Here is a 26,215-nt window from a genome sequence, read left to right as displayed (position 1 = left end):
TAGGTATAAAATAAATGGGAAATTTTTATACAAATAATAAAACCAAGAACAATGCTTTATCTTAAAAAACACAACAACTCTGGATATATGTACAATAAGTTGGAAACCTCAGGAGCTTGCTCAATTTATGTTTTCATCATATATATATAGACACGACTGACAAAAGAGGAAATCGATTGAAAGGGTAAGAAGCTAACATTCTCCTTCAGAAATCAAAGAAAAGGAACAGAAAGAATGAGAAACCTACCATGTTTAAGTTTGGACAGCATTGATTTTTCAGCATCTACAGACGCACTCTTCCCGACTAACAGGCGCTTGGCTAAATCTTTCTTATAGAAGGCCTCAAAAACATCCTTGCCTATGTAAAAAAAAAAAAAAAAATGCAAAATTTATAATATTCCAATAAAAAGTTCTGACAAAATTGCTTCAAAGTGCTTTAATAAAGCACACCATTATTCCAAGTTATTTTACTTTATACATTTTATCTAAGTTTGTTAAATGCAAGAAGCAGTAGAGATCCATTTTTGTGCCAGATATTTCAAAGTCTTTATTGTAAAACTTTTTTGCATGGGAACTGTCTTGACTGCACTAACTTTTCTTCAGAAAAGCTTTTGTGGACTGGTAGCTTTGGTGCCAATATTTAAGAGATTAAGCCAAGTAGCAAAAATCAAGGCACTTAATACAAGAGTCAAAGCATAGGACAATCAGGTAACATTCCTCATGTATCCCCCCAGTGAATTAAAAACAATTTTAAATCTGTAATTCCCAAATAAATATTCCCTCCAGGTTGAATATACTTGCTAGCTTCTCTGTTGAGTGCTATTTTTTTTTTTTTTTTTTTTTTGAGATGGAGTCTTGCTCTGTCGCCCAGGCTGGAATGCAGTGGTGTGATCTTGGCTCACTGCAAGCTCTGCCTCCTGGGTTCACGCCATTCTCCTGCCTCAGCCTCCCGAATAGCTGGGACTACAGGCACCTACCACCATGCCTGGCTAATTTTTTGTATTTTTAGTAGAGACGGGGTATCACCGTGTTAGCCACGATGGTCTCGATCTCTTGACTTCGTGATCCGCCTGCCTTGGCCTCCCAAAGTGCTGGGATTACAGGCGTGAGCCACCGCGCCTGGCGTTGAGTGCTATTTTAAAAGAAAAGTATTAAAACATTAGTAAATACTTACCATAGATAAATCTAAATATGATCATAATTTTATCCAACATTTTCTCAAGTTCTTCATCTGTAGCTTCTTTGTTGCCTGCACGAAGTTTTGAATCTACATACTTAGCTAAAATGGGGAAAAAGTTTGTTGTTTAATAACCAGGGGAATACATGAGGTACTGGGCACTATATATACCCAAAGAGGAGTATGATACACTGAGTTTTTCAATATTTCAGACATTTATATGCATTTTTTAAAGTCTCCAAAGTCAGGGAGATCAAGTGTTCAATGCCATAGAGCTAATAACATCAGGGCCTGAACATAAACCCAAGTGTTCTGACTCCAGATCAAATGCACTTTCCACTATACTGACGTTTATGAAAATAGGATCGGGATATCCTGTGGGGGAGGTCTCATGTAGCCCTGTGGGGGCATAATCAAAGCCACGGAAAGACATGGGGAATCTTCTGGAGTGTCCATTTTATAGGAATAGTGAGCAATCTTAAACATTACTTTTCTATTAAAATAAACCAGATACATCACAGAGTAAGTGGTGAAATTTGCCACATGTTTAAGGATAAATAGTAGATAGGTTGCAACAAAATTTCATCCTTTTGGCAGAGGACCCTAGACCTTCTCAGGTTATCGCCTCCTCTGACACTAAGGGTACTTGGGTGGAAAAACCTGAGAAGCACTGTAGTATATATCACATCCTTATGCTAAATGGGCCCAGATTATTAGGTTTATTTTTGCCCTGGACTTTTTCCTTTTTCACTGACAACTGTAAGTTCATGCTGCCCTTTCTTGTAGTTTGAAATAATACCCTGCCTCATTTCTAAATCGCTTTAGGCTTGGAAAACAGATAAACAATAAGGTAAATACGGTCCAACATACTGTCTTTCAAAGAAAGCACATTATGTTTTGACATGTGGGCTTTCAGTATTTACATCCAGGTTTTTAGAAACACTTTTCAAACTTGATATACCAGCTAAGCAACCTCAAAGAAATGAGGAATTAGTAATACTACAACCTGGTAAAAATTTCAGATTGACATTTTATGACTCAAAGAACATCATTAAACAACTGGAAAAAGGACTGGAAAACATACCTATAAGTTCAGCCGGTTTATTTGGTCTTTTGTTAATGAACGTTTCAAATGCTTCTTTCATGGCATTGATAAATTTCTCATTCTTCAGAAAGCAGATATCAATTATATGGTCAACCTTATCTTTAAAATCCAGCAATTCTTGAACCATGGTTTTATCTTTTTCAGGATTAATTACAATAGTGCTGCCAAATGCCTAAAATGAAAAATTACCACTTTTTACTGGAATCGAATTGTCTAAAATGAAAACAATCCCCAAATCATATTTAAGTGGCATATATATTTAAAGATCTTTAAAAACTAAAATAAAGCTATTTTTAAGATGGAATCTTGCTATGCTGCCCAGGTTGGTCTCAAACTCCTGGGCTCAAAGGATCCTCCTACCTCAGCCTCCCAAGTAGCTGGGGTTACAGGCATGCACCACTGCACCTGGCAAAATAAAGCTGATGGTGAAATGAGGACAAAAAAATTAAGTGCTAAAATATCCACACTGTTAACCACTCATCTATAATCACAAAAATAGTAAGCAATGATCACTGGGCATATGATATCATAACAGGGTATTATTAGAAGCTTCTGGGATCTTTTCCTTATTTTTAAAGATGTCAGCTTTCAATTTCCTTAAAATGGCAATCTGGCTTTAGTGTAAGATTGAAGAAAGGAAAGAGATTTGGGGTTCAAAGTCCTCTTGTTCTACATTCACTGCTTTAAGTGGTAGAGACAGAAATCATGTCAGACATAAATCAAGTTTTACAGCTGATACGCCACACAGCTACCATTCTCAGGTTGAACTTCTCAAAATTCCAATTACTTTTTAAAACAAATTTAAAATTCCCTTCAAAGAATTGGATCAAGGCCAGGTGTGGTGGCTCACACCTGTAATCCCAGCACTTTGGGAGGCTGAGGCGGGTGGACCATTTGAGTTCAGGAGTTCAAGACCAGCTTGACCAACATGCTGAAACCCCATCTCTACTAAAAGTACAAAATTAGCCGGGCATGGTGGTGCATGCCTGTAATCCTAGCTACTTGGGAGACTGAGGCAGGAGAATCACTTGAACCTGGAAGGCAGAAGTTGCAGTGAGCTGAGATTGCGCCACTGCACTCCAGCCTGGGTGACAAGAGCAAAACTCTGTCTCAAAAAAAAAAAAATGGATCAAACAAGAAATGCTTGCCAATATGCACTCTTGATGTGTAGGTAAGCTGTAAGAGGGAAAAATCATAGGTAAATTGTTAATACCTTGATATATTCGATCCACTGCTGCAAAAGAACCTGAACTCCACCTCGAACTCTACTGAAGAGCTGATACAGAAGAGACAAATCTTGAATTCGGTTTTCATCAAGGAGGTTATTTAAACCTGTATTTTAAAACATTTTGGCATTAAAATATAGTGAACAAAAAAGTGAACAAGATTATCAGACATTTTAATAAAATTTGAGTTATAATCATTATTGTGATACTGGTTTGAACTATGACTAGTCTGTATGTGAGTTCTAAGATTTCCTTTGAATTAAACCCAATCATCTTTCTGGGTAAAAACTAAATATAGAGACTTTAGTCACTATAAAAATAAAAACAGGCCAGGCACGGTGGCTCATACCTGTAATCCCAGCACTTTGGGAAGCCAAGGCAGGAGGATCGATTGAGCCCAGGAGGTCAAGACCAGCCTGGGCACAATAGTAAGACCTCCTCCCCCTCTCTATTTTAATACAAAAAGTTAAAAAAATTAAAAAGAAAAAGAAAAATGGTTAACTCCATAATGGTTTGTGCCATTCAGCATGATAGAGGCAAAAACAAACTTATAAAAACTGGTTTACATAAATATACATTATAAATACCTCATATATGTAGTAGCCATATTATGTACATAGTTATATTTCAGAATATTAGATATGGCCTGTAATATATCAAAAGCCATGCATAAATTAAGTCAAATTTAAATGAGGCTCTAATAAATATTTGATTTTCAGGATGAAATAACAGTATAACTGCCTTAAATTTCTAAATACATAAATTTTTATACCAAAGAAAATATTGTTGAAGAGAAAGGTAAAGTTTTTACCTATTTGTGGCATTCTCAAAGTAAAATGCAGGGTGTACTCCAAATTCACTTTGGATTAGAAGTGCCTGGTTTGACACGCCATTAACAACAAAAAACCCTCACCACTTTAGTGTAAAAAGGAATACCTTTCCTTACTGAAAGCTAACATATTAAGTCAAGAATTTCCCACTTTTTTTCTTTTATTTTATTTAAAGAGACGAGAGTCTCACTATGTTGCCCAGGCTGACCTCAAACTCCTGGGCTAAAGCAATCCTCCTGCCTCAGCCTCCCAAGTAGTTGATACTACAGGCACGTATCAACCACTGTTTTTTTATTGGTATTTGTGGATCCCTCTCTTCTAGTTCCTGTATTTTCAGATAAGAAAACTGGCACCTCCAGGAAGTTTACTGTGATTAATAAGGATTGTGTCCATCCTCAGAAATGCAGCCACATGCTGTCAAACTTTTAAAAGGGCAACATCTTTAAAAATTCCCTACTAGTTTGCCACTACCATTTAAAAAGCAATCTCTTATTTACAAATTGCCAATTACCTTTCTGAAGAATTGCTGTTAAGTGTTCACCTAGAAGTTGTTTTTCTACAGTAGCAATTAATGACTTCCTACGAGGAAAAAAAAGGTTAGCATTATTGATGTTTGACTTCCGGAAAATGTAAAGCCTCTCCTGGGGGGGGGGGGCGGGAATCAAATAGTTCATTTTATGTTAATTTCAAGATTCCTATCCTATGTATAAATTTATTGGTGCTCAGAGTTACTATACTTTACACCTAAAGAAAAAAACATAAAGGAACTGACGGGCAAAAATTTTTAAAAACCACTGCATATTTTAGAATTTGGTTTACATCATGAAATAAATATCTCCAAGACCTTGCTGTAGTTGGTTTTTTCCAAGTTTTGCTACTTTTATTAGGAAGGTAAAGAAGTACTATATACAGAAGCCCCCCGACTGACAATATTAACACTTAGGAAAGCACAGAAATGGGGGGATCCACTGAATTTTAATTGGCCTGAAGAGTTTAAAGGTCACATCAGCCTCTAATATTATTTCTAAATTACATTCTAAACACACACACATACACACACACCCCCCCACCCACCCCTACTAATCGAATCCTTGGATGAAAACTAATTAATTAGGGAAAAGAATAACTTCAAGTTTATATTATGAAAACAACTGTTAACACTTCAAATCACACCTGAAAACAGTTTCTAACATGTTTAGGATGGCTAAAGTGCTGCAAGTGATTTAACGACAGTTTAAGACTATTAAATTCAGCATGTAATACTTACTGGGTGGTCTGATCTAAGTAAGTAATAAGTCTGTCTGCTTCTTCTTCAAGACGTTTGTTAACATGATGTAGATATTCAGGAACCTACAAAGATAGTTTTTTATATTATTGTTTTCCTCCCCATAAATCACTCAGAAAATGTCAAGTCCAAAAGATCCTGGAAGCGGCCCTGTCAAATGTGACAGGGTAGAATCATATGTAAAAATTATAGGTAGAGTTTATGATCCAGAATTCTGGCCTTTAAGAAGAGAGAAAAGAAAGGAGCACCTAAGTGAGAGAAGAGCATCACAATGTTGGGAAGATAAATGCAAAGGGAAGCTTATATTCTACAAAGTAAGGTCTATTGTGAGAGACAGTGAGAATGTATTAGTCATGATTTTTAAATACCTCTCTTTCTTGCATTAATTTTTGGCCTTCAGCTGCATAGAGCCGGTTAGTTTCTTCCAAAAATCGTTGTTCAAAAGAATCTTGATAAATCTGGGAGGGGCAACAAAATGAAGGAGATCATTTATTTAGTAAATATTTACTAAATGTTCTCTATGTCTATGTAAACAGCATTATGAATTTGGTTTTTAAACATCAAGCTAGGATCCTTTTGTAGTTTAGAAGCATGATGATTGGGTTTTTATGCTCATGTATGAGATGTGCTTCCTTCAGACATTGTTATGACATCAGCACATCACCTGTCTGACATCGGGAAAAAAAAACTAGGAAAAGCAATCAGCTCTGTATAGTATGTGTAGTAGTTAACTTACTTGCAAATCAGACAGCATGCTTAAAAGGCTTCGAAGTAAACTTCTATCAATTGCTTCACCATTCCTTTCCCTCTCAATCAAGAGAAGAATACCATCAATTGTCTTATTCTGGACTTTCTGATCACTTATAATATGAGCCCTAAATAACTCCAGTCCCATGTCCCTAAAATAAAAAACACATATAACCTAAATTAATTGACAATACGACTTCTGAAGAGGTTTGCTTTACTTCTTACCACATGTTCCCATGCTAATTAGGGCTCCAGGGCTTTGAAGCAGCAATTGTCAAATAATAAAATCCACACATTTAATTTTGAATAACATTATTAGAGTAAAGCACATAGGAAACTCATTTTGTCTTTACTGAGAATTGAAGCTAAATTCCTATTTTCCTCCATAACTAAGTTTTGTTGTATTATTTCTTTTTGTGGATTTCTTCCTTGCTCAAATCAAGAGACAAAATTAGTTCAAAGACATAAAACAGTTTTCACTGTACTGGTATTGAAAGCTTATTTGGTTATTTATTAACTGGCTTCAATACTCAAGAATCAGTGAATTCTGATCACTGCTGTAGGCAGATGATAGGTACATGATAGGGGGAAGAGTTCATGATACTATTCTATTTTCGTGTACACATACTTTTCCATAATGTTAAATGAGTGAACTCTTGATGATCAGCAGCAAAATGAATCACAATCATAGACATTCCAGAGCAAACTTTAGTCCTCTTGGCTAACAAAAAACTTCTTCATAAATTAATATATGCCCAGGGAATGTTAGCTGTCTTCAATATTAGCATAGGCAACATATTATTAGGAAGATAAAACCGTTACAAAGGAAAGTCTAGAAGCCAAATGTGAATTTTTAGAATATTCACAGTATAGCTTATACTCTTTCATTAGTGTAATTAAGATTTGAGTATGATTTGGAACAATCTTTTCATGTTTTTCTGGCATCCTTACCAAATGGAGGGTAGCATTGAATTCTGAAGAACGTAAGTTCTATCCAGAAACAAAAAAATGCTCCTGATCATGATCTGCCAATGAAAAAAAAAAAAAAAGAAATCAAGTTTTGTATGTTGTGAAGCTGAAATATTTGCTTTCAATAAGAATAAAACTGAAGGGTTCGTCTGTATATATATTAGATTACTAGGATCAAACATGCAGATAAACACATCTATCTAAGAATATGCCCATATCATTTTTATTATTCAACAGTCTTAATCCTTGTTGTGTTTTCTAGAAAAGACACTTAAAATGGCCCTCTGACTTCTTTACTACTTGAGAAATAACTGAAAATAATAACAGGGAATCAAGCGGACACTCATATAATTCTTCCTGAGACACAGTGCTAGGGAATGAAGCTGCCTTACATTGCATATGTGAGGGTTTATTTTGGCAGGGGGTGGGGCTGGGGGTGATGGATTTTAAGATTTTAATCTGTAGAATATAAGGTATAAACCAGACTAAGAAAAATGGAAAAGGTTGTCATCTGAATAAAACACAGGACCATCAGGCACCTTCACAGGTAATCAAATAGTGGACAGGATAACCATCAAGAGAGAAAAAAAACAAGAGTGACAGACAAAATGTAGCTTTTTAATGAATGAGATAAATACATTTTTGGTAAGTGTGACAAAAATAAAGATGAACCTAAGGTACAAGTCATTCTGAAATGCAGGTTTACCTGTAACTTGTGGTTTTAAAATAGAAAACTCAACCAAAACTAGTTTCCAATACAAAAAAGGAACAGATATTGAAGCAATCTCCCTATTGCTAAGTTTTAAAAACTAACATTCCTGTATTTGAAGAAATGTTTTTAACTATTAATACAATGTTTAGCTGAAATACAATACTTTTTCCAGCTTACCATTTGTCTGCAATGGTTTTGCCAGCATCTATCAATCTTCTTTAAAAAAAGAACACTATCCAATGAATCCCTGAAACATATGTTAAGGATATTTTAAGGCATTTGGTACAAGTCATATGTGCCATGTGACAGACAGCACATTAGTCTTAAATATGAATACTTTGTATACTAAATGAAACTAAATGGCACTTGATTATGCACCAAAGTGCTATTTCCTAATTTGTAAAAAAAAAAAAAAAAAGAAAAACATAGTTTATACTAAAAAGCACTTTTAAAAACAAGTCTTAGACAGAACTGAACATCATGTTTTCAGTTTACGATTTCCTTAGATTATTTTTCCTCAAGTGGAAATCTGTTAGGGCAAAAAGGGTAAAGACATAAGGACATCTTATTTACATGAATACCACATGTAGTTCTGGACACGAATTAAGGCTGAAAAGTCAAAATGTGTTTTTTTCTCGAGAAACACAAGGCACAAAAAAATGACAAATCTACAAAATACAGGCATTCTACTTCAAGCAGGGTTAAACAGTGAGGGGTAGGGGACAGAGAGGAAGACAAAACTATTTATGATTTTTTGTTTTAAAAAGGATATTCTCTGAATTGATGAATCTGTGCTTTGATGTGATCTTCACAGATCTGTCTCAGCTGTTTGTACAAGTTTGCAGAAATCTTGTAAGAACAGAGATTTTCTACAGCCTGCAAGGTTAAACACATACTTTCTTAAGGAGAGGATGAAGGATTTCTCAACTATTTACATCAGATTCTTATTAATTTGATATTTCTACCACATCAGCTTATTAAAAAGGGTTATTCATCCGCTTAAGACACAAGGTAAAACAACAAAATATATCAATGTGGGTGGCAAACTTTCTCATAACCAATGCACTGTATCAGAAAAGAACAAATTACAGGTTGAGCATCTTTAATCTAAAAATCTGAAACCCAAAACGCTCAAAAATCTGAAGCTTTTTGAGTGCCAACATGCCGCTCAAAGAAAATCCTACTTGGGCTGAGTGCAGTGGTTCGTGCCTGTAATCCCAACATTTGGGGGGCCAAGGTGAGAGGACTGCTTGATGCCAGGACTTCAAGAACAGCCTAGGCAACTATGATGATTAATACTGAGTGTTAACTTGATTGGATTGAAGGATACAAAGTATTGATCCCGGGTGTGTCTGTGAGGGTGTTGCCAAAAGAGATTAACATTTGAGTCAGTAGGCTAGGGAAGGCAGATCCACCCTTAACCTGGTGGGCACAATCTAATCAGCTTCTAGTGAATATAGAGGCCAAAAAACGTGGAAAGGAGAGAAGGGCCTAGCCTCCCAGCCTACATCTTTCTCCCGTGCTGGACGCTTCCTGCCCTCAAACATCGGACTCCAAGTTCTTCAGTTCTGGGAATCAAACTGGCTCTCCTTACTCCTCAGCTTGCAGACAGCCTATTGGGGGACCCTGTGATCATGTAAGTTAACACTTAATAAACTCCCCTTTATATATCTCCTACTAGTTCTGTAGTTCTGTCCCTCTAAGAAAACCATGACTAATACAGAAACAAAGCAAGACCCCATCTCTACAAAAAATTTAAAAATTAGCTGGGCCCAGTGGTGTGCACCTGTAGTCCCGGCTATTTAGGACGCTGAGGCAGGAGGATCACTTGAGCCCAGGAGTTCAAGGTTGCAGTAAACCATGATTATGCTACTGCACTCCAGCCTGGGGACAAAGTTTTTTTTTTCTCAAAAATAAAAAATAAAATAAAAACAAAAGTTTTTTTTGTCTCAAAAATAAAAAAGCTGTCTTGTTGTTTAAAATGTTAATCATTTTCACAAGCAGAGCTTCATTTTGGGTTTAAAAAAGAATTTCACCTATTGTTTATGTATCAGATGGATCAGGCAGTCCTACTACAATTGAACTAAAATTTACTTAAACGTTCTTGGGTTCTCCTGAACAGAACAAAGCAGAAATTATTGCTAGCAGTATGATAATGAGTATGATATAATACCAAGGAATTTTCTCCAACATTTTAGCTTAATAATAGTTAAATATAGATTTTAAAATTTGTGGCCAGGCGCAATGGCTCACGCCTGTAACCCCAGCAGTTTGGGGGGCTGAGGCGGGCGGATCACTTGAGGTCAGGAGTTCAAAATCAGCCTGGCCAACATAATGAAACCCCATCTCCGCTAAATTAGCCGGGCATGGTGGCGCACGCCTGTAATCCCAGCTACTCAGGAGGCTGAGGCAGGATAATCGCTTGAACCCAGGAGGTGGAGGGTGCAGTGAGCCGAGATCACACCACTGCACTCCAGCCTGGACGACAGAGAGAGACTCCATCTCAAAAAGGAATAAAAAATAAAATAAACAAAATTTGTACAACTGAATTAACACCAATTACAAAAGAAATGACTGCATTTTTACTTCACTGTAATAACTGGTCTTCTTTTATACTCAGATTCCAGAAGGATGACCTTCAGATTTCAGTAAGTTTCCTGTTATGCGTATATAAAAGACTTTCAAATGTAAAATAACAGGCATGGTAAAACTCTTTGGGAAAACTCTGATATAATCTATAATTCTGAGTGGTAATGACTTAAATATAACACCAAGATTCCTTTCTCACCGCAACAGAAGAAAAAAATTCCATTAAAATGGACTCTAGGGGGGCATCCAAGTTCTGTGGGTTGGAGTGGAATTTTAAAAATACGTAGTTAGAAGTCACATTCCCAATATGCAGGTCCAGTAAATAAATTAGCAAATGAAAAGAAAGTTTGGCAGAGCGTGGTGGCTCATGCCTGTAATCCCAGCACTTTGGGAGGCTGAGGCAGGCAGATCATGAGGTCAGGAGTTCAAGACCCAGTCTGACCAACATAGTGATACCCCGTGTCTACTAAAAATACAAAAATTAGCCGGGTGTGGTGGTGTGCACCAGCTACTCGGGAGGCTGAGGCAGGAGAATCACATGAACCCGGGAGATGGAGGTTGCAGTGAGCCAAGATCATGCCATTGAATTCCAGCCCAGGTGACAGTGTGAGACTCTGTCTCAAAAAGAGAAGAGAGGGGAAGGGGAAGGGGAAGGGGAAGGGAAGAGAACTTAAAGGAAACCTCTTACACCACAAGAGACAAGTCACCACACCTCATCAGGAAACAGCAGGTCAATTAGATTGAGCAGCTATGGAGGAATAAGAAAGCTGAGACCCTGCTGGCCTGCCCACTTTTCATGTGACCTGAGGCTAGGCCACAGATGCTTAAGGGAATTTATGTTTATTTCATGTGCCTCTCTGTTCACACAGGTCCTTTGTGGACTGTCCCCTTTCCACCTTTAGTATTCCTCTCATTGCATCTCACCGTTCCTTTTGAATGAATGACTGTTTTCTCAGCATTTCTTATCTCTCTGCTTAGATTCCATCATAGGACTCAGTGCGTACTTCATCTTTCCACATCGCCCACTTCCAGTACTTCTCTAAGTCCTATTTATCCCATTTCCTTCAGCTATGTTCCCTTCTCACATAAAACAGTTCTCGGCACATCTACTTATCTTCTCACACAAGATACCACATTCCCTTACTACTCAGTTAGGTCCCACTTCTTCCAATAAGTTCTTCTTAATTGACTCAGCTACCAGTGACTCACATGGCACTCGCACCCATCATACCACACTCACTTAGTCATTGAGTCAACACTATACATCTCCCAACCACTGGATACTTCTTACACAAAACTACTTATCTTTTTATGTGTATATCTTGTCTCTCTGACTCCTTAATGACAGAAAGACATTGTGTGGTCATCTATCTATAAGTTTCTTTAATACTTTTTGAGCTTTGAACCAAGTGAATACATTAAGTATTCAAAAAAACTCTAGCAACGTGTCCTGTACATAGAAAGGGCTTCTAGTATGAGAAAAATTGCCAGAAAACATGTAATTACAATTGAGTGTGCTAGATGCTATGATGAGGATAAGAGAGATAAGGCCCCCTAACCCAGCATTTAAGGGAGGGCAAGTCAGAAAAGCCTTCCTGGAAAGAGGTAAAGGGACAGAGTCCCAAAGACCCACAGGGAAACAGATAAAAGTTAGTGGAAATAGTGAGAAATCGAAAATTAAGCTGGGCTTTACAGTACACAGTCTCACCTGTGTTTAGCTGGAGGGTGGTTTAAGAATTTTAAGGCAAGAAAGGCAGGAGCATCTAAGGTGAGTTTTGAGGTCAAGTTCGAAGGCAACATTCTGTTTTTCTAATTTAGCCTTGACTGCTTAACCTATAGACCAGATCTAGTCATTTTCCTTCCTCAACAACCTTCCATCAAGCATTTCCTGTACTGTGATGGAGCAATCCCATAATAGGTATAAACAAACAAAAAAACAGAACTATGTGGTACATGGTCTGCTATCATTTATGTAAAAAAAGGACAAAATAAAAACATACACAGCCTTTTTATGAATATAAAACATCTCTGGAAAGATACCCAAAAAACTAATAATATCTGTCACAAAGAGAACTAACTAACTGGGGGACTGGAGGATGGGGTGAAAGCGAGACTTTTCACTACATGCTCTGCAATACTTTTGGGGCTTTGAACCAGAGAAATATACTAGGTATTCAAAAAACTTAAATACTTGCCTTCCCCAATAAAAGCCTTTCTAACTTCCCCACCACCACACTTTTTAGCATGGCGTTCAAGGCCAATCTTACCATTTTCATCTCATGTCTGATTATAACTTTTTTTAGATGGAGTCTTGCTCTGTTGCCCAGGTTGAAATGCAATCTTAGGTCACTGCAACCTCTGCCTCCTGGGTTCAAGTGGTTCTCCTACTTCAGCCTCCCAAGTAGCTGGGATTACAGGCATGCGCTGCCACACTCAGCTAGGTTTTTTTGTATTTTTAGTAGAGCTGGGGTTTCACCATGTTGGCCAGGCTAGTCTCGAACTCCTGACTTCAAGTGAACTGCTCACCTCAGCCTCCCAAAATGCTGGATTACATGCATGAGCCACCTTGGCCACCCCTGATTATAACCTTTCACACCCTTTCATCCAAGTACTCCACTTTTCTCACTTTTGGGCAAGATTTGGAGTGGTGTCTCTAAAATGGTGGCTTCCAAAATGTTTTGACCCAAAGCCACAGTAGGAAATCTAATGTCACAATCTATCATACATAAATTTATGTAACTAAAATAAAATCTTCACAAACCTACACATCATTACTCTATGTGACGCATTCTGATATTTGCTATTTCATTTCTTTTTAAAAAATGCTGGTCACAAACAATCTAATTTCATGAACCCATTAGAACATAAGTACCTTAGGGTAGGTACTTATGCTCTCTTGCTAGTACTAAGTGCTTTCCATAACCCCAAGGTATCAGTCCAGTTTTGGACACAGTAAGCAGTCATGGATTGAACAAGGAATGACTGTTTACTAAGTACTCTTCATCCTATTACATGCTGGGATGGAAACAGGAATAAGAAGGTGTTTGAGATAAGCTCTATTTTACTCTAGATCTTTGAAATGTACTTTTAGAAATATATTATTTTAAATATTATTTATTATTTATGTGTTTTTACATATTATGCATTATGTATTTATTATTTAAATATTATGTATTTATGTATTTTTACATATTATGCATTACGTATTTATTATTTACACTAATAAAACACTTTGGGAATCTCTAGAAGTAACAACTATTTGTATCCAGATTCTAGATAACTTTACAAGTTTTTTTTTTTTTTTTGAAACCTGACTCGCTCTGTCACCTGGGCTGCATTGCAATGGTGAGATCTCGGCTCACTGCAACCTCTGCCTCCTGGGTTCAAGTGATTCTTGTGCCTTAACCTCCCCAGTAGCTCGGATTGCAGGCACGTGCCACCACACTCGGCTGAATTTTGTATTTTTGGTAGAGACTGGGTTTCACCATGTTGGCCAGGCTGGTCTTGAACTCCTGACCTCAGGTGATCCGCCCACCTTGGCCTCCCAAAGTGTTGGCATTTCAGGCGCGAGCCACCGCACCCAGCCTTACAAGTCTTTTTAATAAAACTATCTTTTTACTTAAGCTCCCACTAATTACCAGTAAATATGCCGCCTTAAATCCTTTGAAGGTACTTAGGTATAAAATACAGACATTCTAGCAAGCTTCTAACCCTTATTCTTCCAAATCCTAGCCCTTCCCCCCAAAATCCACAGGGTACATAAAAAAATGTGTCTTTCTTCACAAGGATGAGATAAAAAAAAGTGTCTGAAAAAAAACACCCTCCAAAAATATATATAAACGTGTAGCAAATGACATATGCAAATATTTACTGAACAACAGACAATAAAAAAGATACTGAATTTCCGCCAGGGTGTTGAACTCTGGTCACTGGTCTAAGGAGTGGAGTCTTATTTTTCAAGCTATGTTTACAGATAGTAATTAAAGTACATAACAAAAATTCAACAACTGATATAGCAATAAGATCTACATTATCTCTCTTTTTATGTCAAATAAAAATGGCTAAGATACTCTAAATATTCAAAAACTAAGAATCTGTTTAAAGGAAACCAACTATACAATGAAACCTAAACTCCTTTTCTTTTTACTTCCAGTAAACAGGACTTAAATAAGACTGAAAATTATCAAGGATAAAGAATTTATAAGTGCACATTTTAAAATTTTTTAGTATTTAATAATCTACTGTATATTTCAAAATAACTTAAAGAGTAGAATTTTAGTTGTACATTTTAAAAAACAGCAACAATAGTACTGATTAACGATTCAGTAAAAAGAGAAATACATAATGCATAATAGACTAAGCTTTAAGACACCAACAGGGTGACAAAAGTTACATAGAATCCAACCGCTAGTCATCAACAATGCTAAGAATCTAACTGCTTTCTTATAATCACTGACTGCTTAAGCAACCAGATTTTACAATGGATAATCTATACTATTTTATTCTAGTCCTGTGGTCATTTACTCTATAAGCGAATCATTAATAAAGGTTCATCATTTAAGGTTTATTTCACAAACAGATAACTACAGTTCCCATTAATAATAAATAAAATTATTTTCATCAGAATTGAAGTATGAACTAGGCTTGACTTTAAAAATAGCTAGAGATTTATAGGAAAGATAAATGCTATACGCTCCTGTACAAACTTCCAGCATCTCCAAAAAAGGCAGCTGATCTTAAACACTGTACTAGGCCAGGCATGGTGGCTCATGCCTGTAAGCCCGACACTTTGGGAGGCCAAGGCAGGTTGACTGCTTGAGGCCAGGAGTTCGAGAACAGCCTAGGCAACATAGCAAGACCCCCATATCTCTATTTAAAACAAAACAAAACAAAACACTGCGACTACTCACACAAAAGTTGAGAACATGAGCTCATAATAGGATTATGAAAATAATCCTATTTAAAATATTACTTATTAATAGTAAAAAACTCACCAAAACCAAAATTCCAACTGTACGATACCACATGTGAAAACAGGACACATTCTTTGTAAGTGTAGAGGGACACTGTTCCTAGAGAGTTCTTGTCTTTTTCTATTATGTTTTTCAATTTCGCTAATGGTGTCTACTGAAGCACATTTGGAATGTAATCTATTTATCAGCCAGCTGCTCTGGCCCAGTGTAGATTTAGAATTTAAAATCATGTGGCTTCAGAGCTCTAAAATAAAATGTAATTTTAACATAAAGATTTCTTTTCTAAAGACTCAAATATTTACTAGCACTGATGACACATACCAATGCATAGCCGGGACTGTGATAATTACTTTTTTGCGATATTTCATTTACGTCTAAAAAACCTTGCCATATAAAGTAGCCATTAGTCTCACCATCTTATAAATGAGGAAACCAAGACTTAGAGAAGTAACTCGCCCAAAGTTATATGACAAGTGACAGATTTGTAACCTAAGGCAAGCTGAACAGCTCAAAAGTCAGTGCATTTAATCAGTCTTACTTGTAGTCAATCAAAAACAAGGCCGCAAACAAACAGAACAGTCAAATGAAAACATATAATCACTGCCTCACACCCACAGGATCTCAAGGTTGTCAAGGAAAGATAATTTTAAAACTCAGGTCCAATTCTAATTTAAAATTACTTTAAAAAGACAATGTTTGCTTACTGCAAGTGTACTTAGAACAGCATGTTCTTTTATAGAAATTAAAAACTTAGTAGGCAGTACATGCAACCCACACTAGGGACTTCCATACTTAAAGATTTAAAGCAAAATGTTTTTTCTTGCAGAAGTTAAGTTCTAAGTAGATATATGCCAGTAAGTGTTTACTTCAGAGAAAGAGAGTAGGACAGGGGTTTGGAGAACTTTTGTATAACTACATATTTCCACATTATTTCGATTTTAGAAGAGAAGAGTACTTTTTCTTATTTTTTTATTTCCCACTCAGGTAGATTGACAGAATACTTCTAATTACGTTTCAATGAGTTAAAACCAAACAAGCACCTGAAGTCCAGATTATATGAAATAGCTTTACCTCCTTTATCCTCCTTTTTGAACTTGAACATCTCAAAATAATCTTTCTGAGAACAATCCAAAGGAACATTTATAAAATTAAGGTCAAAAACAGTAAAAGAGCTAAAAACCAATGCTTTTGAATTCATTATAGCAAAAGCAGTAAGGTATTATGAAAAATGCAAACAGTGAAGTTATAAGACTTGTGACTAGGCTAAAAGAAATGCAACTGAACAACAGCAGGTAAAACAAAGTACAAGAAAACAAAAACAAAAGATGCAAGCTCTATGCTCTTGAAACGAAAAGATTTAACAGAATCAATATATCAGGAAAAATATTTTCAAAGCAAAAGCTCTGGAAAAATATTCAAGGTAAAGTAAATAGGGTTCATTAACAACTACAATAAACATTTGTTATAAATATGGAATATATAAAATAACACATTATTGAAATTAAATATGCTGTATACCAGCATATCCAAATAAACACCATATACTATCCAAATAAACATCACTTATGCATGCACAGATAAAAATACTACTTCAATGATAAAGAGCTTTTTCCCTAAAGTAAAACAATTTAATTGCTTCAAACACTGCACTACAGTGGTATTCAAAGTACCAGGGTATATTAGTGAGGTAGTACAGGAGTAAAAGTGCAACGAACTAGAAATCCAGCATCTCAGTTTGAGTTGCCCCTGCTCTGCCAATATGTGACTCTGCCAATATGTGACTCTGGGCAGGTTATTCAACTTCTCTGAGACTCAGTCTCTTCATTAATAAACTGGGGATAGGCCGGGCGCGGTGGCTCACACCTGTAATCCCGGCACCTTGGGAGGTGGAGGTGGGTGGATCACTTGAGGTCAGGAGTTCGAGATCAGCCTGGCCAATATGGTAAAATCCTATCTCTACTAAAAATATACAAATTAGCAGGCCGTGGTGGCAGGTGCCTGTAATTCCAGCTACTTGGGAAGCTGAGGCAAGAGGATCACTTGAGCCCGGGAGGTAGAGGCTGCAGTGAGCCGAGATCATGCCACTGCACTCCAGCCTGAGTGACATAGTAAGACTCCATCTCAAAAATAAATAAATAAATAAATAAAAATAAAAAGTGAAGATAGTAACTACTACCCTACGTACTCCAGAAAGGGTTTTCGTAATGCTTATATGAGATAATACAAGATGAATCCCCTTTGCAGGCTGTCACAGACACCACAAAGAAAAATATTGGACCACATGCTCTCTTAAGGCCTTTCCAAGTCAATTTCATATTTTGACTTTTATTGTTGTACATTTTAGGAGACACACATATAATATGCCAAAAGAGCCATATGAAACGGGCTTATTCTTAAGTAATAGCTTAGTACTACAACTACTAGCTGACATTTACATAGCATTACAATGTTTATAATGTTACATGGCATTATTACTATGTGTTGTGCACTGATTTGAGTATTTTGCGTGTACTGACTAATTTTCACAGCAATAGAAACCGGTGATCTCAATTGACATATTACAAGTGAAGAAGCTATACTGTGGCTTGTAAAAAAGCATGACTCGTGATATCATCATATTTGTAAGATTATAGTGCCTGGAGGTTTTTTCCACAAATATCTTATTTGATTCTTATAAGCAACCTTGTGAGATAGGTAGGGCAAATTATTATTTCCTCTACTTTAGAGAGGAGGAAATTTAAATTGAGAGGGACGGCTGGGTTTGGTGGCTCATGCCTGTAATCTCAGCACCTTGGAAGGTTGAGGTGAGAAGACTGCTGTAGCCCTGGGGTTGAAGACCAGCCTGGGCAACATAGCAAGACCCCTATCTCTTAAAAAAAAAAAGGAAAAAAACTGAGAGGGCTTTAGTACCTGGCCCAATATTACAAGGGTCACAGCAGTCAAAACTAGATCCCAAACCCATCTTCTGACTCCTAATCCAGGATTTGCCCATCACCATACTAGCTCTGCAACTAAAATATACAAATACTGATAAATCGAACCAACATAATTTCTTACAAGGTACTCATCAATACAAAAATTCAAGCTATTGTACTCTGAAGTACTCTGAAATATCTTTCTTGAGATGGAGTTTTGCTCTGGCTGCCCAGTCTGGAATGCAATGGTGCAATCTCGGCTCACCACAACCTCTACCTCCTGGGTTCAAGCAATTCTCCTGCCTCAGCCTCCTGGGTAGCTGGGATTACAGGCATGCACCACCACGCCTGGCTAATTTTGTATTTTTAGTAGAGACGGGGTTTCTCCATGTTGGTTGGCTGGTCTCAAACTCCTGACCTCAGGTGATCCACCAGCCTTGGTTTCCCAAAGTGCTGGGATTACAGGTGTGAGCCACCGTGCCCGGCCTGAAGTATCTTTTAACACCAAATCCCTGACACTCTAATGAAAGTAACTTCGTGAATTGGTTGTGTGTCAAATACACAGTAGGGAAAAATTTCTCGGTAGCAAGAGATTGCCATTAGTAACTGCCCTTAACATTATATTTAAGTGTAAGGACCCATTTGCTAAAGAATCTGAACCTCAGACTAAGCTGCTGGACTACAAACTGCTGCTCATTTCTGGGCTAAGGTGCGTCTTGTAGCCCAGGTATTAGAAAAATGTAAAGAGCAAGAAAAAGGAATAGCAAAGTCTACTATTAAGAAGGAGGTAAAATAAAGGATATGAATAATATCTGCATGTCTTGAGGCCTTTCCTATGGGTAGGTAACACAACTAAGAAACAATTATCACAATAGAATGACATGTCACCAGAAATCATCTTTGGGATTCATGCTATAGGATTTCATTATAGGTAGAACTTCTATTACACCAAGGTACACCTAACTGTAATTCCTCATCAGAAGGGTCAAAGATAAGCACAATTTATACCGGTATGACTGTACCCATAGTTTATGTGAGAATACGTGGTCTAATTAAAGAGTTCATCAATTAATTGAGAAACTAAAACTAGAAGGGAACCAAAAGTCTACTTAAGAACCTATTTCAGAAAGCAAAATCAATATACATCCCACCTTAATTTATGTTAATCAAATCTGGTTATGCATATTAATACATACCTGGTACAGTTCTTCTAAATTGTACTTAATTGAAGTACTATTCTGAATAGCTTCCACTGCTTCTTTCAGTTTTTGCCAGGTTTCATCTGTGTAGTTTTCTGGTAATTTAGGCTTATCTAAATGATATGTAAAAGGTTGGTATCAGAATACCATGTCAGATACAGCAACCAAAGATCAATAAAATACAACAGCATTACTCTATTTTTAGGGTAAATTATGATCTTTATAACTATCACACCTAATCATTAAAGTAACCACTGTATTTAAGCTTAATATAAAGAATAAAATTTGAAATGTCATAATACTATTTAAGTCATTTTGACTCACCTATTAAAATTGAAGGTGAGGTTTTTCTCCTATTGATTGTATTGCTTCAAAAAAATAAAAATTCAAGAATGACCATAAAAAACAACAATCCTGATCTTACTTCATCATGTGTAAAACCTAAGTCGACATGAATTTTTAACCTGAGATTTAAAACACTGCCTATGTGCAAGATACTTTATAAACCTCTTAATCTTCCCAACAATACCCTGAGGAATCTATTTTACAACCGAGGAAACTGAGGCTGGAACTCATTTAGTAAGCTTGCCCAAGGTCATCATAGCTAGTCAATGGCAAAGCTGGGATTCTAATCCAGGTCTGTTTGACCCCCAAATTTATGTAGCATCTATAGAAATGGAAATATCTTAACTCCATGTAGTTTTAAACTACATTTATGAGCAGAGTGAAATTTTTAAAGATTGAAACAACCAAATGACTCCAGAAATCATGTTGCATTTTCAGAATAGAAAGAAGCACCTTACTCTAGGCTTTAAACTTCACTGACTAGCAATGAGTGTGGGGAAAAAAGTTTTAATTAGAACATCCAAATGCCTTAATATGCTTTTATCTTAGGAGGGAGAGAAAAAAATCTCTGAAACCAATTTGAAAATGCAACCAGGATCATAACTCATTTAAAAATATTTGGCTATAAAAATCCATATATTTTTAAGTGAAACAATGAACACGTTAGTCAATTACAATTCATATTGACTTCAGAAAGCCCTACTATTAAATCATAAACTGAGAACCTGGGTATGGGAAGGTAGCGATATAAAAAAGAAAGAGTTAAAAATAGACAACACCATAGCCCTCTGCTTGAGACAAAATAGAGCACATTCCTGATTTCCACTCAATGTTAAAAACACAAGCATAGAGAACCTAATCTTCTCAATACTAATATTCAGCCACAAAGCACTTATCTCATAAATATTGCTTAAGTTCATTCATTTACTTCTCTATTTAATAAACACTGTAGCACTGATTACCTGGCAGTTAAGGGTGTTGAAAAGTCAGTCAGAAAAACAGAAACACATTCAACAGATAAAAATTCAGCTCAAATACAGTTTTAAAAATTGCTGATTTTATATTTGCATCAATGCATTCATAATACTCTCCTCACATATCTCAAACACGGTCTGAACAAATTTTCCTAAAAGCTGCAGGTCGATACTTTAAAATCCATTTTAGTGATGGAAAAAATAGATGTAGTAATTGTTCCTATCTTTAGACTAGTGGTACACAGACTTACTACTTCTGTGTATACACAATGTTTTTCACTTTCAAACCCTACCTTTGGAAAGAAATACAGAGAACATAAATTTTTCTTCAAATATTGCTTCCAAATGAGTTTCATGAATACAGTGTAAATCTAATTATAAATATTATTTGAGCACAAAAAGATCACTATTGCTACCTGCATTTCTAGGCATTGGATAATGTGGCCTACTGAAGCATAAAAATAAAAATCCCAGCAGTGCCAAGGCTCGCTATGCACCTGAAATAAATAAACCTCTTTAGAATACAAATTTCTCACCTGTAAAATCCGGATCAATCATACCGATTGTCAGTGTTATAAGGAATAACAGATTAAATACAATAGGTTGGAAAAAACCTCAAAATACTGCACAGAAACACCCGGTGTATGCTTCAGCACAAGGATCCTAACCACCCCCGGAAAATGAACCCTCCACCAAAAAAGGACCTCCCCTCCACCTCATTGATTATGCATAAAACATTAGGCCACCTCCAAACTGTTTAATATATTAACATAAATAGAACACGTGACCCCTCGAGTGTCAAATCCTTATTAGGTGATTATGGATTTTGGCCTTGGTTACCTTTAAAGTTCTTGATCACTAACTTCTTAGCAGAGCCAGGCTTGCTGTTAGCAAAGCTAGAGACGGTGGTAGAAGATTTGGCTAGGCCGTTTGCATGATGTACCGAAGCCACAGAAGAGATTAATATACTCTTATTTTTAAGTTGCTGCTGCTGAGATGTTGCAGCAGTTGGTGAAGATGAGGAGGAGGAGGAGGAGGATTCCTCAGCCATCTTCGCATCAAACCCTACAAACTCCAGGGTGTCTTCAAAACGCAGCTTCTTCTGTATCGGTACGTGGCTGGAAGCAGCCACTGAAACCCCCAGGCAGAAGGACGAGGTTGAAGGGGATGCCGAATCCCTGGGTTGTAAAGGAGGAGTGGAAGAGGAGGAAGAGGTGGAATCAAAGTCTTCTCTCTCGTTACTACTGTTACTGCTGCTACTGCTGCTGCTGTTTAACTTTCTCTTCTTGGCAGAGGTGGGCGGAGTGGTGCTGGTATTACCATCAGTGGCAGATCTGACCTCCTGAGCAGCAGCAGCAGCTGAGGGACTGGGGGAAGAAAAACCTGTTGGAAACATGAAAATAGCGGGGTCAACAGGCAGAGGAGCATCAAAAACCTACGTTTATATGCCTGCGTGCGTGTAGGAGAGAAGGTGGCAATGCTAGAGGGGGAAGGGAAGAAAGAAGAGAGGAGAAACACAGAGGACGAGAAGGAAAGTGAAGGCGGGGGGGGGCTACACCGGGGGAATGGGAGGGTTTGGGAAGGCGGATAGGCTGACACCAGGAGTGAGCAGAACGAGGGGGGAGAGCGAATGAGGAGGCAGACAGGTAAACGGCCGTGCCGTCCCCCTCCCCTGCTTTTCGATCTCTCTCCCCCCCTTTCTGCAGGAGCGACTCAGCGAGTCTGTGAGGCTGCAGCTCCTCCTCCTTTTCTCCCTCTCCCTGGGAGGGGAGAGGCTGTGGTTGGGGGAAAGGGGGAGGGGGAAACAACCAGGGCTTGTTATTGTCAATAGCACAAGAGGCTAAAGATGGCGCCATTTCCGGTCACGCGGCACCGAGGGAGGGGCGGTGCCAATCTCAGGGATTGGGGGTGAGGGAAGCGCTGCAGCCGCCCGGGGGGCGGGGGAGCTCGCGCGTGAGGGGGCGGTTGGGAAGGGGCGGCTAAAGTGCCCCAGACGCTCGCGCTAGTTCGCTCCGGCTCCCGCTCTCCTTCGCGCTCCCCCTTCCTGGCAGCGCCTTCCTTCCCTGGCCCACCGGGGACTCCCACTCTCTCCTTAACGGTCCCGCGGGAAGCTCCGCGCCGCAGCGCCCTTACCGGAAGTGACTGGGCAGACACTTTTCATAGCGCCCAGATCCCGAAGCCCCCAGGCCCGCAGGACTTGAGTTGGGGGGGGAAGGGGGGAGGGAGAAATTGGGGGGAAGAAAAGTGGATGGGAGGAGGGGGCGGGCCTTCGAGACACCTTCGGAGCTCCTGATTGGAGCTTTCTGAAGGGGGTGGGGGGGTGGCGGGAGGAACGGGGAGGAGCGGGAAGGAGCCTCAGGGGGAGGGAAGGTAGTGACGGCGAGGGGCGGAGTGAGCTAGCTGGGAAAACGGAGGAGGAGGAAGAGGAGGAGAGAGGGAGGGACGAAATAAAATGTAAAGGTCCGGGAGAATGGAAACTTTGAAAGAGATAAAGGAATAAGGAGTGGTTGCAAGGCTAGGGGAGTAACCCTAAATAGAGGAAAACATAATCATGCTATTATGCCCGTTACTGGAGAGGAATGTACCGATGTTAAGATAGGAAAGGAGAAGAAAACGAGCTAAGATAGGAAGAAAAGGACTTTTTGATTCGGTGCCGCTATAAATTGTTTCTCTTTTATCTCAAGGCACCACAGACCCAAGGCTGAATAAGGCCTGAGTTTTGATGCCTTTCTCTTTCATGTAGCTGTAAATCCTTTTATCTTCCTACCAGGAGCATTTTCTAAGCTGGCTGACCAAATTAAGGGTGTATTCTAAGGCGAAGAAATAGAAAGGTAACTAACCCCTCATCCACCGAGCACTGTGCCCAGGACCGTCCTAACCCCCACGCTATCGGTCCTTAACTCAGTAATTTATAGACCAAAGCTAAGACCCACTTCCTCCTTTTGCCAAATCTCAGCTTACACGCTGTCCCAAAGGAGACATTTTAGAACAATATCGGCAAAAGTCAATGTTTTCTACCAATGTGTTTCATGAGCCCCCGCTTTACATTTGATGACTGATTTTAAAAATCTTTAAATTTAGTTAAATTAGCAACAATCAACCTTGTAAATTCCCTGTTGGGAGTTTTTACTTAACCTTGGGGCATTCTCAGAGGGAGGTAACACAATGTCAAATAGAACTAAATTTGCCAACCTGTTGATCATTCTAACTGCAAAAGCATTCAGTGAGCATGTATGGTAAGACACTATGCAAGGTCTCTGCCCTTGAGAAGCCAGTAGGGGAAGATAGTTTCAAAACTAATTTCCATAACAATACTGTGACAGATATACAAAGTGATGTCAGAAGAGGCAAAACAAGAAATTTGGGGGAAATCTGGAATAGGAAGAGTTTTACAGAGATTGTGTTTATGCTGTGCCTCAAAGTGGGAGTTGCCAAAAAGACAAGAGGGAACAGGATGAAAGGCATTTTGGGGAATGGAAACAAGGGCAAAGCAAGGAGTGAAAGGGCCTGGCCTGTTTATGGAAACATGGAAAGTGCAGTGAGGCTGGGAAGTAGGATGTCTAGCTGGGAGTAAGGAAGATGAAGCTCAAAAGTGCCTGGCACACCAAGCCAAGAATTTGGAGTCTACTCTGTAGGCGATCATAGATAGCAGGGAGACAATCCAGCAAGCAGAGCTTTTACAAACCAGGAGAGACAGGATTGTGAGTGGAGTAAAAGCAGCTTGTATGGTATAGCTTGTGATAGGTGAATCAGAACCCTGCAAATAAATAACTTTCTAACTTTGTTTAAACAGGCCTACTTGTTTTTGTGTCTTGAAAAGTCCCTGATTAAAATGCAAATCAACGTTTGGCATTATTAGACTATATCATTGCTATTTGATGACAGCCTGCTGAAAGCAAGGCTCTAATGGAACTTAGAACCCAAGGCCCCTGAGAAGGGAGACAGGGGCCTGAAAAGGGACAGATGGAAGCACTCCTATCTGTTTTGAATATACCACATAGGTTTTTTGGTTTGGTTTGGTTTGGTTTTGGAGACAGAATCTTGCTGTGTCGCCCAGGCTGGAGTGCAGTGGTGTAATCTTGGCTCACTGCAACCTCTGCCTCCCGGGTTCAAGCGATTCTTGTGCCTCAGCCTCCTTGAGTACCTGGGACTACAGGCACATATCAGTATGCCTGCTAATTGTTTTGTATTTTTAGTAGAGTCAGGGTTTTGCCATGTTGGCCAGGCTGGTCTCAAACTCCTGGCCTCAAGTGATCTGCCGCCTCAGCCTCCCAAAGTGCTGGGCCTACCATATAGTTCTTGCTGCCCAAATAGAAACAGTAAACTCTTAAGGCCAGGAAAGATGCCTTAAAACATTGAGTTTTCCTTTATCGTGTCTCACATTTCACAAAACTCTGAACTACTGTAAACGCAGGGTAAATACTTATTGAATTAAGTATTTCATTGCATGTGAATAAAATAATGCTGTGTCTTTATAAGGGAGGATTAACTGGCTCATTTTCAGGATTTAATGAACACGGTTGTTCTAATTCATGTAGTTAAATTCTTTAGGAGGGTATATGAAGTACTAGCCATTTAAAAAATTACAAATATTAGTGCAACTGAAAGGGAATGGACATAAAGATAAGAGAAAGCTGCTTTTGCCATACAAAGATAAACTTTTCTACTAACCTAAATGAGAGCTGAGTCCTGTTAATATATAACTACATTCTAGTAATAATAGTTCCCTATCTCACATGGTTATCTAAGCCCTTCAGTCTTCTGAGTTATATCTTGGTTTTAAAAAGCACAGATCCGGCCACACATGGTGGCTTGTGCCTGTAATCCCAGCACTTTGGGAGGCCAACATGGGTGAATCACATGAGACCAGGAGTTCCAGACCAGCCTGGCCAATATAGTGAAATCCCGTTTCCACTAGAAATACAAAAATGAGCCAGGCATGGTGGTGTTCGCCTGTAATCCCAGCTACTCAAATGGCTGAGGCAAAAGAATCCCTTGAACCTGAGGCAGAGGTTGCAGAGAGCCAAGATTATACCACTGCACTCCAGCCTGGGCGACAGAATGAGACCTTGTTACAAAACAAACAAACAAACAAAACAAGGCTAGATGGCTCAGGCTTGTAATCCCAAAACTTTGGGAGGCTGAGGCGGGTGGATCATCTGAGGTCAG

General features: G+C 38.5%; 1 protein-coding gene and 1 non-coding gene across 5 annotated transcripts in view; one reads left to right on the top strand and one right to left on the bottom strand.

The window, feature by feature from the left end:
* The window catches only part of CUL4B (cullin 4B), a 35,771-nt gene extending 12,476 nt beyond the window's left edge, over positions 1-23,295 (bottom strand). For 2 of the 4 annotated variants that reach the window (XM_037989092.2, XM_037989093.2), the window contains exons 1-14: positions 23,180-23,294; positions 21,887-22,429; positions 19,725-19,840; positions 8,824-8,927; positions 8,229-8,298; positions 7,322-7,395; positions 6,360-6,522; positions 5,992-6,081; positions 5,606-5,688; positions 4,850-4,917; positions 3,496-3,614; positions 2,262-2,454; positions 1,175-1,279; positions 248-358 (exon numbers count right to left, since the gene is read on the bottom strand). In XM_037989092.2, the coding sequence (XP_037845020.1) occupies positions 248-358; positions 1,175-1,279; positions 2,262-2,454; positions 3,496-3,614; positions 4,850-4,917; positions 5,606-5,688; positions 5,992-6,081; positions 6,360-6,522; positions 7,322-7,395; positions 8,229-8,298; positions 8,824-8,927; positions 19,725-19,840; positions 21,887-22,429; positions 23,180-23,207 (1,867 nt within the window). In that variant the 5' untranslated portion in view covers positions 23,208-23,294. Of the gene's footprint in view, positions 1-247; positions 359-1,174; positions 1,280-2,261; positions 2,455-3,495; positions 3,615-4,849; positions 4,918-5,605; positions 5,689-5,991; positions 6,082-6,359; positions 6,523-7,321; positions 7,396-8,228; positions 8,299-8,823; positions 8,928-19,724; positions 19,841-21,582; positions 21,731-21,886; positions 22,430-23,179 lie in introns of those variants that run through there. The other 2 variants (XM_037989094.2, XM_008019464.3) reach the window with 2 other exon arrangements.
* On the top strand, positions 6,194-6,297 carry LOC119621020 (small nucleolar RNA U13). The gene has a single exon (XR_005237556.1). It is a non-coding gene; the product is annotated as a small nucleolar RNA U13 (small nucleolar RNA).
* Positions 23,296-26,215: the final 2,920 nt, after the last annotated feature.

The sequence above is a fragment of the Chlorocebus sabaeus genome, chromosome X (assembly GCF_047675955.1).
Source record: "Chlorocebus sabaeus isolate Y175 chromosome X, mChlSab1.0.hap1, whole genome shotgun sequence".
NCBI classification, from domain to species: Eukaryota; Metazoa; Chordata; class Mammalia; order Primates; family Cercopithecidae; genus Chlorocebus; species Chlorocebus sabaeus.
The sequence above is the reverse complement of the archived record's forward strand: the minus strand, read 5'-3'. Positions and strand labels throughout refer to the sequence as shown.